At 33.3% G+C, this 14727-nt stretch overlaps 1 protein-coding gene across 1 annotated transcript in view; it reads right to left on the minus strand.

The window, feature by feature from the left end:
• The window catches only part of STK17B (serine/threonine kinase 17b), a 31740-nt gene that overhangs the window by 9406 nt on the left and 7607 nt on the right, over positions 1-14727 (minus strand). Inside the window, exons 2-4 of the mRNA XM_045806372.2 lie at positions 12798-12963; positions 6757-6969; positions 1032-1176 (exon numbers count right to left, since the gene is read on the minus strand). Of these exons, the coding sequence (XP_045662328.1) occupies positions 1032-1176; positions 6757-6969; positions 12798-12919 (480 nt within the window). The 5' untranslated portion in view covers positions 12920-12963. The remainder of the gene's footprint in view (positions 1-1031; positions 1177-6756; positions 6970-12797; positions 12964-14727) is intronic.

Here is a 14727-nt window from a genome sequence, read left to right on the forward strand (position 1 = left end):
GCAGGAAAAAAACCCAACAGGAAGTTTGTGGGGGCACGATTATCCTGATTTTTACGACACTGTTATTTTTCCAATATCTTATTGGTAAGGGACATGGCAGGGCTGTTAGATATAGTAAATACTACCCCTCTTCCATGGAGGAACCCAACACAGATGAACAGATTTTCTTTTTCTTTTGAAAATGGGGTAAGATAAAGAGAAAAAGTAAGTCTAGTTTGAGACGTGTACATTTTAAAGTTTCTGCAAGACATCCCAATGGTATCTAATCTGCAGTCGGAGAAAATAATTTGGAGTTTAGGAGAGAAGCCTGGGCTATAGGTAAGAGAGCTGGAAATCATCATTATTGTGAAAGTGATAGTAAAGGACAAAGGATCATGCAACAAGGAGAGTTGTATACAAAGAGTCCAATGTTCAAAAAAATAAGAGACTGACTGAAATTTTGGATGGCTGTGGGGGAAGGATACGGAGAAAGGATAATAACATAAGAGGTTGAAGTGGTATTTCAGCGCTTGAGGAGTAAGTGGCCTGAATGGTCTGGGCGGGGGGCAAAAAAAAGAAGAGCCAAAAGACTAAAAGTTTCAAGGTAAAGATGAACGAATATAATGGGAGCAACTAAATGAGGACTAACTGGAGGTTAGCTTCAGAGATGGAGATCAGACTAGAGTATTTAGAGGTAGGACCATATTACAAGACGAGAAAATCCAGGGTATAAGAGTGAGATGTAGATTAGAACAGGGTAAAGAGTGAGAAGTGGTAAAATCCAGGGTATAAGAGTGAGAAGGATTAGAACATGGAGGAATGATGGTTTTTAAGAACCCAGTGATTAATTTGAGCTGCTCACACATGCATTCTCCTCTCTGCCAATATAAAATTCAGTCCATGTAGCACACGAGTAAACAAGGAGTGCACCACTGCTGTACAGAGGGGCATGATCTGACTGTTGCTTACTACCAATACCAGCTTGCAATTATGCATCCCAAGAGCAGAAGGAACAAAGATGTTGTATCAGTTAAAATCATATGTTACATTACCTTCAAATCAAGGTGTACAATGTTATTCTGATGTAGATAACAAACTCCTTCAAGTATTTGTTTAATGAGTCTGATAATGTCATTTTCAGAAACCATTTCAGCCAGCTCAGGTAAACACAAGTTGAAAATTTCTCCACCTGCAGCACTGAAATGAAAGTTAAATAATAGAAACTTGAAAAATCATTGACCTAAAAGTGACAACTTTTAAAAACTGTACAACTGTTAAGTAAAAGACAAAGCTAGTATCTAAACTTTAGTCTCTTTATATAGACACAAACACTTAAGAAATTGGGGGCAGGGAGGGTGGGAGAGATCTTTAAGGAAGAAAGTAAATGACAAGAATATTTCAAATTTTGAGTACCAATACTTGTATAATTAATAAATAAAACTGAATTGCTTTAATTCAATAACATTATAATCTGCTTTAATGACACAAAAAAATTAATAGCTAACACTCTGAACTCAGCTCTGCTCTTCATTTTATTCACTTATATATAGATATAAATATCATCACTTTTTGATTCTCATGACAACCATGTGGAGTAGGTAGTTATTATTTCCATTTTACTAATGAAGAAACAAGTACAAAGAGGTTTAGCTACTTGTACAAGGTCACATGGTAAATGGGGAACCAGAATTTGAAGCTGTATGATATGGGTGAAAATCTGCATTCTTAACCAATACCCTGTACTGCAACTTTGCAAATCTTTTATTATTATTTTAAAAGAACAGAAAATCTAAAGAATGTTGACAAAGGCATAGAAAAAAAAGTCCCTACGTCTGGAATCAAACAATATAAATATATATCCCAAATCTGCTATTTACGAGCAATATAACTTAGGATCAGTCACTTATTTGCCTTTCCCCATCTGTAAAACTGAATCGAAATCACTGAATTCAATAGATTTTTTTTTTGAGGACTAAATCTAAAAAATGCAAAAAAAATCTAGGTGGTTATTCAACAAATTTATAAGGTATGTTTAAGAATATCTCAAGCAAAGCATATTCTATGTGGTAAAATAGGACAGTGTCTGGCATGCAGAAGGTGTTCAGTAAAAGTGTTTGTTGAAGGAAGGAAGGAAGGAAGGAAGGAAGGAAGGAAGGAAGGAAGGAAGGAGGGAAGGAAGGAAGGAAGGAAGGAATAGGCAGTCATTCTTAGAGAAGCTGAAACTGAAACTCGGAAGTCTCATTGACTGTCAAGAGGAAGAAGCATGTCATGTGCATTAGGGCCTATAAGAAGAAAAAATAATGGTGGTCAATTGGAGTCCTACACTGAAATACACAGGACTGACCCTTCCCATTGCAGATATAACTTGTAACTAAGCCATCTCTACCAATCTGTGCCAGTTAGAGGCTGCAGAGATTTGCTGCTTTGCACTTTATCATATTCCAGAGATAACTGTGTGGGACAGCTGGTAAGGAATACTTGTAATAACTCCAATTATACTTACACTTCAACTTCCCCCAACACCTGAAACTCCGAGAAAATTCATAAAAAACAACACACCTGTCTCAAGATATCACGGTAAGGACAATCTGAGTATTAAAAAGTTAGTTTGCTATAAAATTTATAGTTATAGAACTAAACTCAAAAATAAGGTATAGGAAGACAATATTAGAAATTCGTGTTCACCTACAAAAAAATAAATTAATCTTTGAATAGTTATATATAGACTACCCTTGGTGGTCCCTTGGTCTGCAGGTCAGATGTTTGTCACAGCCCTGCTCAAAGTCTCCTGAGGTAAGAGGGACTCCCCAGGCCAGGCTGCCAGTGACACCCTCACTACTTCCCTTTCCGGTCACATTATTTAGTTTTAATGAAACAAACCCTCTTAAAACAGAAAGTGGCCTAAATATTCCTGCAAAGATACTGCAGATAATATTACTAATGCAATCATAAGCAAATAAGAAAATAAAGAGATGATGCTTTAGATTCTTAGAATGAGTTCTTTGCTCAATAAGAATTATTTGATGAGAAACCAGACCAAATAATTTGAATTATAAGAAAACTGTATAAAATATGGATTTACATCCACTATTAAGATATGAAAACCCAAGGTATAAGAGTGAGATGGGGGAGAATGATGGATTAGAAGGATTAGAACATGGAGGAATGATGATCTTTAAGAACCCAGTGCTTAATTTGAGCTGCTTGTACATGTGGTCTTCTCCTCTCTGCCAATACAAAATTCAGTCCATGTAGCACACATTCACTAACATTAATCCAATAGCCAGAACCCTCCACTAATTCAAAAAGTCAAAAAATACAAGAAAACAAACTAAGAAAAAGAATGTAAAGCACTCCCTGGTGGCTAGGACATATGGGATAAGACAGTAGGTTGCTTATAGGGGTACCTACTGAAATTCAAGACTGCCTGGGTTCCATTCTGGCTCTGCTGCTAACTAGCTGCATAAATTGGGACAAAATATTGCCTCTGTTTCCTTTACTGTAACACAATGATACATGATGAATAACGATAGCTCCTGCTTCATTGGATTGCTCTAAGAATTAAATTAGATAAGCCATGTAAACTATTGGACACAACAGATGTTTTAGAGATCAAAGCAGATCTATAAATATTTATGACAGTGCCTGACACATGGTAACACATTCAGTAAATATAAGTATTCTTATAATAAGTAAACAAATTTTAATTCCAAGCCTAGCAAACACGTAACCTTTCTGAATTGGGGGGCTTCTTACTGAACTCTGATTTTTAAAGGCAATTTAAAAAGTCTTTGCTAAATTAAAATTCATTTTTAGAAACATACTGTACATATAAAAATACACACAATATATTCTTAAGTGAAAAAAGAGTGTTACAATGAATATTCCCAAACTAACAATTTTGTTTCTAAAGGTACACAGGCACACACTAAAAAATAAGAGTAATTTTAAAATATAGGAATATGCCATAAAAGTAATTTTATTTAACACAATTTAAAAGGTAAATTTATTTAACACAATACATAGCTATTACTTTTGTAACCAGAAAAAGTATCCTAAGGGTTTTTTGTTTCAATAACAAAATCAAACAAATATGATTGCCAGCCAACCAGATTGCTGCTTCTTTTCAGTTTGGCAAGCTGACCAATGTCTTTTGTAGGACTGCCATTTTTCCCATAAAAGAGGGATGTAGGTAGAGCTATGAGAAACAGAAAATTAGGAGGAGCTAAGAGGAGGGAAAGAAGAGATAACACAAGAAGCAGATTGCAGAAGTTAGCAGAAACTAGAAGCATAAAAGGAAGCAGTGAGTAGTAGACAAGCAGATGCTTTGTTAAAACAAGCCACCCAAGAGCAGTGACTACTGAGAAGAAAAAGACACCTCTAAAGTCAGAAAAGACACCTGTATCATTATCACTGCCTTGGAAAGTATATTCAGGTATATTCCTTCTTTCTCTGTTAGAAGAATTTGCCCCGATGGGACATCAACCAACAAATTTAAAAACTTGGAGTGTTTGCATGCATTTGCTTATGTATTTGTATATACACTGTGTGTGTGTGATAATAGTACTTTAGTATAATTACACTGTCATGCAAACCTATGTGTTATATACCATCTTTCAAATGATTCAGTAAATGTGGTAAAATGTCAACCAATTGGTAAATCAAACTAAAGAGTATGAGTGTTAATTGTACTGCTCTTTCAACTTCTCTGTAGATTTGAAATTTTGTAATAAAAAAGTCAAGGAAGAAAAGTATGTAGGATGGTTTAAGGAGGGGATCAGATTGGTAATTGTTATTAGAATAAAAGATCCCATTGTTTTATTTTCACCATATAAAAAATTATGCCACCTTATTAAAACAACTAAGCCTGTCTGACCAAATTTTTACCTTTGAGATTATCTGATGTGACAATGCCACCCCAAAAGTGATAGGAACGGCAATTAAACCAAAGTTCTAGTAATAAATTTTAGTAGGTCTTAGTTGCTCTAGTAAGAAATTATTTTAATCCATCTAACACATTTACTGAGTGCTTGCTACACTTCAGCCATGAGGTACAGTTCCGCCCTTACAGAATTCAGTTTACTGAGTACGGTACCTGAATCAATTTTTGGAGTATGAATAAAGTCCAACCATAAAATGTGCCAAAATTTTTTGATGTATCTTGTCGTTGCTATTTAGATAAACCCCCAAAGAAAATTTTATGAAAGCTGTCAACGCTCCTATTTTTTCACTCGCCAAAACTAGTATTCCAATACAGTGTTTGAAAAATGTTAGCTAGGGGCGCCTGGGTGGCACAGCGGTTAAGCGTCTGCCTTCGGCTCAGGGCGTGACCCCTGCGTTATGGGATCGAGCCCCACATCAGGCTCTTCTGCTATGAGCCTGCTTCTTCCTCTCCCACTCCCCCTGCTTGTGTTCCCTCTCTCGCTGGCTGTCTCTATCTCTGTCGAATAAATAAATAAAATCTTTAATAAAATCTTTAAAAAAAAAAAGAAAAATGTTAGCTAATTTTCATATACTTCAAACATACAGTGTCATACAAGTAGTTAATTTTTTAAAGGTTAGGGGAAGAATCTGACTAATCACAAAATGTATGAAAAATGAAATCATATTGGTAGTACTGTGGGTATTTCTACAGTTCTAATTTATTTTGAAGGTGCTATAATATACCTTAATTTGTATGCTGGTGTTCTGGGAAATGTACATAGTATTCATTCTTAAATGAACTATTCATCAGTTTAACATTTTGCAAAATAAGCATTTTCCTATTTACAAGTTGATTCTAAGCAAATTTCCTGGTACAAATATATATTGATTTTTTACAAATATATAAATAAAATTCTTCATCCTTAAAATAACTGAATACTAATATTAATGGTCAATATACTTCTAAATTCTGAAAAATGATGATGCAGGTTAACCGCTAAAAAGGATTCTTATATTTATAATGCATTTTTTTTCTAAAATGAATACTTAATTTCTTTAGTTTATTATGAAATAGATTTCTTTTATAAAAAACTATCAGAGCCTAAAGCCTATTAAACATAAATTTAGCTAATCTCTTCCAACTGTTGCAGATGTTCAACATCTGCATGTGACACAATAAATGTGTCAGACTGTCACTTAATAAAAGTACTATTTAGAGTCACATGTGAATATACTGATTAACAGCCAGTTGGTTTAACTATGCTCTACCCCTTCCTCATGGTTAACCTGATGAAATGTTGAATATTTGGGTGTTTTTAGCTTTTCACTGACTTGTGGGAAGAGATATATTTTATTTCCTATTGCTATAATTCCTAACAGTTTTTCACATATTACACAATATTAATAAATGTGTTTCTTCAACAAACAATGTGGTAGGCATAACTTCACCTTCATGGAAATTCACCCTTCTACTCTCCATGAGTCATTTCCTTGGATGTGTTTTTCAAAGAGATGGACAAAATATGTAAATTTCAATTCTATTTATCCATCAGAAAGTTTTGCACAAAAACTCATCAACTTTCTGTGCTATAAAGCAATGAAAGTTTACTTATTTTGCCACATCCCCCAAATGTTGTGTTGTCATTCGTTTTTTTTTGTGTGTGCGGTTTAATTAGTTTTTGTGTATGTATGAAAATATTCAAATATATGTCTTTCTAATATTTTATCAACAGAAATCTTTACAAGTTCTTGACATACTTTTATCACTCCGGTTCTTAACATTTCAAGTCACCTTATTTCACCAATTAAGATAAGTACAATAAATTTATTTAAATTTATTAAATGTATACTTACTATTCCAGTATCAAAATGATTTCACTGGCATTTTCATAGACTTCATGAAGATTAATTACATGAGGACAAGACTTTGCCAACTCAAGTATGGCAATTTCATGTAGAATCTCTGCTCGACAATCCTGCCCTCTTCTTCTCTTTTTTAGAAATTTTGCAGCATATTCTTGGCCAGTAGATTTTGATATACATTGTCTCACCACAGCAAATTTTCCTCTGGGGGAAAAATGAGGACAATCAATTTTAATGTTTGCATAATGAACAATATTAGTATAATACAGACACAGTTATAACTCCAACTTAAGAGTTAATCCTTTCAAGAATCTATGCCATTAGGAATTTATCTATGTTCTCTTAACTGAATCAAATACTACATGTACTTTTATCAAATTTATAGCACTATCACATAAAAATGAAAATGGCAAATATAATAACAGGATAAGACAGAATTATATTTGTTCATCACTATTAATACATTATCATTGTAGGGGGAGATCTTATCTGCATACCAACTCCATGCTATACTCTTGATATAAATTTTTGTGTTTAAATATCATAACAATCCTATATAGTAAGTGATATACCATTTTGCAGATCCCAGAGAATATATGTATCTTGGTCTATTTCCAAAGACTGCACCCTTAATAGAGTACCACACTAACTCTCTAATCAAAATAGCTTCCTTCAAAAACAAAAAATTAAAATGAATGCAAAAATGAGTATTTGACATTTAATTTTATTAGTGTAATCACTTTGCCTTTCAACACCACTTTTAACAATCTTTAACGTTTTCTATCATAAATTTAGCAGTTGTTTTACCAGTAAATCTCTTAATATTGCATGTAACAAGATTACCTGTAACAATCTCTTAATATTGAAGCCTGTAACAGGTATCACAGGTATATATGTGTCCTATGGAGAGGACCCAGAGATACTTCACGATCAACTACGAAAATTAACAGTTATCATTTTAGGAATAAGTATGTGTTTAGCTCTTTCCAATAGAAGTGCTTAGCATCTCAGCCAAAATTTAAAAAGACACTGGCAAATGTGTATTCTAAGCCTATATTTGCCCAAAATCTAGTTTCCCGGAAGACCTAGAGCTATTTTGAGTAAGACTATTTTAAGAAACTCATAAAGACTATTGACTGCCTACCCAGAAAAATGTACACATGCCCTTAGATAGAAAGCTTTACATACAATTCCAGAGGGTTTTCAGATTTCAAAGCCCATCTATAAACCTTCTAAACCTGAGTCCAAGGGATCGAAAATTAAGAACCTGTATCCTAAGGCTCAAATTACTTTCTAGATACTAACAAATGAGGTATAAATAAAGGGTCTTTGGAGAAGAACTTTTGTTCCACAACTCTTCTTTCCCCAATTTGACTTCTAACACATCATATCAGGTACTTGGCAAGGAAAACCTGGTGTTTGGAGTGGGGAGGGGGGACAAAATACATTGCTTGATTGTATTTTACTTGCTTTTCTCAAGGGTTGGGATGACAAAGATTCCTACTCTCTATTTTCCAAATTTCTTCAATATTGGTGCCAGTGAAAAGCACTGGAAACCAAGCTGAAAATGTATAGCTCCTAATACCAGAAAAAAAAAAAAAGTGACCAGGCTATAATTTGACTCTTCTACATCAACTCAATAAATTTGCATGCACAAACCCGATTCTTAGAAGCTTTCCTTTAAGATTTGGAATGTCTAATTTACACTATAAGGTACTTTTTCACTGTATGCAAAAGCAATGCTGATCAATGCATTTCAATGAGCACACAAAAAGGTCATCAATCTCTACTATGTATTCAAACCACCCATGTTTATAGATTTTATACTGGATAAATTGAATCAGACGAAGATTAAATGACTCCTGAAAGGTCATATATGGAATTGGAGTGCCAAGAATTATACTATGGAATGTGAATTGCTAGCGTTCTCTTCTAACCACTATAAAACAATTCCTCCCTTTAAGATAGCTTTTTAAAGAAGTACAACTTGCTTCTGCCAATTCTCACTTAGATTTAGAAGTGAAAATGTGTCTAAAACAGAACGGAAATTTTGAGTTTTATGAAGATTCACCTCGTAAAACTTAGTAAACAGAAACTAGTTAGCCAAGAAAATTGTCCATCTGAAAAAAAAACAGTTTATACTACCAATTGTGAAAATTAAATTCTGCTGTAATTTTCCAATTATATCTGCAAGCCAGAATTTTCTCAGGAATGAGGAGCAAAAATGAGTAGCAGCACTTTATCTAAATTCTTTTTATGTAGTCTTACGAGGCTTTCTTAAACAAGTACACAACTCATTAATCCAGTACAAAGGTGACCAAATGATATCGGTCATTATTTATCTGTCAGTGTTTATGACTTAATAAAAGCCCCATGAAGGCAGAGACCCTGTCTGTCCTAATTACTACAGTTATTATAAAATCAACACTTTGCTAACACATAACAGGAACTGAAATACCTGTTGAATGAATGCAAGAGTTATGCACCTACTACAATACCATATACTGTGCTATTTTGCATCCTGTGCTTAAAGCATTTATATTTTTTAAAGCTTTTTTAAAAAACATTTTACATATATATTCATTTATATACTGTTAATTACCATAATTATCAGATGACTTAGGAAGAAAAAAGTACTAGTTTCCCATTCTAAAATGTTAATTGTGTTTAGAAGTATAAAAAATAATCTTTTATACATTAGGTTCTTATGTCAAATTTAACAGAAACATTTAAGAAAATTTAAAACCCTTAACAATAATACTTAATTCATACCCTAAGAAGGCAAAGCTGACTAGATTTCCTAGCAGTGAAAAGGTCTAGTAGTTACCCTTCTGCATTCTAGAATACACAATAAAATGTGAAAGGTGGGGGGAGGGTAAGCTACAAAGGAAGCTGACATTTATTTCCGCATCTGCCTCACCCTTCTAACCACAAGAAGTCCTAAGGAACCTTGCCTCGGTTGGGGGAGGGGTGGAAAAAACACCCAACATGTTAAAAAACAGGAACAATGCGAAGTTTTTTGAGAATAGTCTAAAATGAACTGTTAACTTTGACATATTTTCTTTTAGTTTGCTGAAGGAAAATAAATTTTTTTTTTAAGATTTTTTTAAAAATTTATTTGACAGAGAGAGACAGCCAGCGAGAGAGGGAACACAAGCAGGGGGAGTGGGAGAGGAAGAACAGGCTCCCAGCAGAGAAGCCTGATGTGGGGCTTGATCCCAGGACTCTGGGATCACGCCCTGAGCCAAAGGCAGACGCTTAACGACTGAGCCACCCAGGCGCCCTGAAAATAAATTCTTAAACACTAACACTAAAAATTAATTTTTTAAAAAAAGGTGATTTAGAAAGATCAACTTGATTTACAAAGAACTTTGCAGTTCACCACATGCTAGAATTTTGTTTACATACTTGAAGACGTAAAGCCTCAGGAGAAACAATATTATGGTCCTAATTGCCATTTTGCATTATTATTGGATATTAAACTTGGTAACAATATTGGAAGAACTTGAAGTTATTGGTCATGAAAGATCATGATTTCCAACTGAACAAGGTTTACTAATTAGAAATATCAGTATTTACCATGTGACTCATTAGCCCTTATCAATTTAAAGAATAATGTTAGGTCTCTTTCCTAAAGATATTAGAAGATGGAATATTAGCAAACTGAATTGTTTTAATCAGATTCTATCATAAGTTTTTGCTCTAAAATGTTAAAAAAATATACCTGATTCAAGTTTATGCTTGTTATTTATGATAGTACCTCACTTATAAAACCATTTAGAATTATTAATATTGTCCTCCTCAAAGTTTAAGTTCTCCAAACCTCCAAAAGGAAAAAAAAAATATTTATAGACTTTCAAGCCACGTGATATCCTAATTTAATAAATGTATGTACATTAACCCATCAAAATAGTAACTCAGAAATATGGAAAAGAATACCCTTTATTGTGTATACTGTTCAAGGCTTTTCATATTCAATTACCTGTTCAAAGCAGTTTCCAAACATTTTTGCAATAGAAGAAAACTTGGAGACATCTAGTCCACCCTCTCATCTTAATGAAAAGGAAATCACATAACTAAGTATATCATACAACTTTAGATCCAGAGTAAAGACAGGTCAACTGGCTTCCAGTTTAATCTGTTTTTTACTAAAATACTATATATGTATATTCGACATAGCTGTTAAAAAAAAAAAAAAAAAAGGAAAGAAAACTCCTAAGAGATTCCTAAGATACCTCAATAAAGCTCTACAGTAGTTTAGATGTTAAGATATTGACAATACTGTGTCTACTCTAGGCCTTCTTATTTAAGACTGACCATGAAAAATACAAAGTGGTCCAGAAGAAGATAACTAGATCAAAGATGGCTGTCTAGAAATTAGGTCATAAGATGAGCATTTAAGGAAACTGGCAGTGTTTAACCATATTCAAACCTCTGAAGGATTTTCACATGGACATTACATGCAACTACAAAAGAAGAACTACGTCTATTGGGTAGATGTTAGCAAAGCAGAAAAGAGAACTTCTGTGCCTAAGAGGCACCCACAAAATGGAACAGACACATTCTGAGGTAATGAGTTCCCCATCACTCTAGCATTCAAATTGAAGCTGGATAAACAGCTTGTCAGGAAAATTATAGGAAAGACTGCTGCATAAAGAATTATATTAGAAGACCACTGACCAACGAAATCCTTCTAGTGCAAAGATTCTATAACTATTCCATGTGAGATATAAGCAACTAAAAGAAACTGACTCTTCCTATTATAATGCAAAGAGAAGTAATGACAGATTTAGAATTAAACAATTTCTTAGAAACATTCTGGAAGGTTTGAAAAACTGTATATTTCAATACACCATTAAAACACCAGATATTTTGCACATAAAATTAAATAATATGCCAGAAATTATGAAAAACGCTTTCACATTTAGTTCTTGGTCTAATGAAGTAAATATTATCATCCTTATTTGCAAAAGAAAGACTGAATCCACCATCTAACAAGTCTAGGACTTGTTGCTACCCTTCATGTACCGGATCACCAAGAACAGAATTACTTTTCATGGTTCAGTCAACTTTTATTTTCACATTGAGATTTTCAAATATAAAAATCAATCATACTATCTTACTATATATCTATCAATACAAACATGGACTTAGCAAACCATTTTAAGATAAGCAAACATCTGCCTCCAGAACTAAAATCAAACTGAAGATAGAAATGGATCACCATCTTTCAACTCTTTGTTAAAGGTCGTTAAAGTTCAAAGATGCTGAACCTATAACAAATAACTTAGTATTTTTTAAAACTTTCATATATATTTAAATGGTAGTGCTAAATGGTCTCATAATCTCAGGTCACCCCTTGGCCTTAACACTCTGGTTAGGCCAAAACAGATCAGTATTAGTGTAAGTACAGGGTTTTACTTACAGAACATGCATTCTTCATCATACAGAATTATATTACCAAATATGAGTTAATTCTTTTTGTTTAATTTAGGAAAAAAGAGGAGGAGACTGATTTATTTTTTTAGCCCAGCACAATATTCTAGGAATTTAAGAAATTTTAACAAAATTTGATAGCATTCTACTAAATACTTCACAAATATTAACTAATTTAATTCTCATAACAACTATAGAAGGTAGATACAATTATCTTCATCCCCACTTCTCAGATGAGGAAATTACAGTACTAAGAGTTACAGAAATTTAACTGAGGTCACAAAGTTTGGAAACGGGAGAGCCCCAATTTGGACTTGGCAGTCTGCTATGCTAAGCCCCCTGTTGCCATGCACAGCCTCAAATAAGAACCCTGACCTCCTATTGGGGCTCTGAATCTAGGTGGGACATATCATATAAGCTCGTGAACTCTCCACAGATTTGATTTCCAAGTCAGTTAAGACTAGACCCTTATAATAATAGCAGATATGATGACTTTCTAATAATTTTTTAAACGATCAAGTGAATTTTATAGAACTATAGACCCAGAAATCCAAAATATGTATTTAAACAGCAAACACATTATAAAATTTCCTTACCTTCCCAGCTCTTTAGATGTAAGTGTATAAAAATTATTAAAGTTTTCCATTTTCATTGGAGTTTGAGGAGTTGTAGTTAGCAAGCCTGAAATACTTCGGCAATCAAATCTCCTCCTCGACATGTTAGATGACTCCCAGATATGCTTCTTTAGTCACTTATTTTTACCTATTTTAAAAAAGAGAAGATACAGGATATAGCTTAAATGCAATTAAGGAAAAAAAAAGATGTTCTCTCAGACAGACAGGATGTACATTACATTATACAGCTCCAAATATAGCTGTAAGATACAACAAAAAAAAAAAAAAAAAAGAAAGAAAGAAAGAAAGAAAGAAAGAAAGAAAGAAAGAAAGAAAGAAAGAAAGAAGATAAGATTTAAACAGCACATTCTACCCAGAAGGAATTTAAAAACAAAGTACACACATAAATTCTATTACCTCTATGGTACTTAAACTAACTTACTGACTTTATTTCAGAATAAAACTACTGTAAAGATCCTCAAGACCTCCCAAATTCTTAATAAATAGTTATAAGTTTAATATAAGCAATCATTCAATTTCATTTTTAAGCTCTCATTCTTTAAACTTATATCTTCGCATAAGATTTTAAAATAGCAAGGTAATGATTATTCATTTTAAATTTAATTTTACATGGCCAAATTTAGTAGTGAATTCACATTTTGTGAGTCATGTTATTGACTTCTGAATGGCTACAAGAAATAAAACTTGTTTAACAGACTACCTACATTTCAATATTAAATTCAAACTTTCATAGGTCTTAAGAGTTTTTTTCTTTTTGGAAGAACCAAGCTCTATAATTTTATTGGATAAGTTACTGACCATATACAAAGCCTTATTCTACAGCTCTATATCTTGAACTCATATTTACCTGCAACTTTGTGATATATACATGTATTCAGTTTTTAACAACAAAACTACCATTTCATATTAATTGAATTCATATGGTAACTGTAGAGTGTATATTTTATAATAGGACTTCCTGATACGTGTATCTAACAAAAGATCCAGTGTTATTCTTCTAGCACCCCCTTTCAATAACTCCCTAGGGCTTTTAGTCTTTCTCTGACACATTTTTCTTCTACTTATTTTCTACTTGACATGTACTGTTCTTTATCTTCCTAAATTCAAATGCCAACTATATTCAATTTAATAAGCAATGTGGTAAGAGTTTAGTGTTTTCAGTTTCTATATTTTCTTGGTTTTATTCTTAAGTCAACAAATTTTTTTTTCTTCTAAATCCATTTATCTTTGGAGAAACAAAGACCTAACTAGTTTTGGTGTACATTTCTAGTAGTTTAAGGGCTGCAGTGTAGCATTCTGAAAATAACATTTGGACTGAATCACATCTGGGTCTGAATCCCATTTATCCATCATAGCAGCTATGAGATCCTAACTAAATTATTTAACTTCACTACTGTTATGGACCAATTGTGTCCCTCCCCTCAAAATTCACATGCTGAAGTCCTAGCCCCCATTACCTCAGAAGGTATCTGGAGTTAGGGCCTTTAAAGCAGTGATTAAGTTAAAAATGAGGTCATTAGGGTGAGCCCAAATCCAACAGGACTCATATCCTTATAAAAAGGGATTAGGCCACAGAAACACACAAAAGGAAAACCCTGTGGAGACACAGGGAAAAGGAGGACATTTGCAAGCCACAGAGAAAGGCCTTAGAAGAAACCAATCCTGCCAACACAGTGATCTCAAATCGCTACTCTCCAGAATTACGGGAAAATAAATTTCTGCTGTTTAAGTCACCTAATCTGCAGTACTTTATTATGGCTATGTGGGAAACAAATATAGCTACTTTAAAAAACAAGAAAGAAAGCTTTTAAATGTATAGGAAGGGATACAAATATCCTAATAAACACTTGCTTTTTCAATCTTATTGCTTTGTCATATTTTGTTTAAATTA

The sequence above is a fragment of the Ursus americanus genome, chromosome 1 (genome assembly GCF_024610735.1).
Source record: "Ursus americanus isolate L20-20 chromosome 1, mUrsAme1.1.p, whole genome shotgun sequence".
Lineage (NCBI taxonomy): Eukaryota > Metazoa > Chordata > Mammalia > Carnivora > Ursidae > Ursus > Ursus americanus.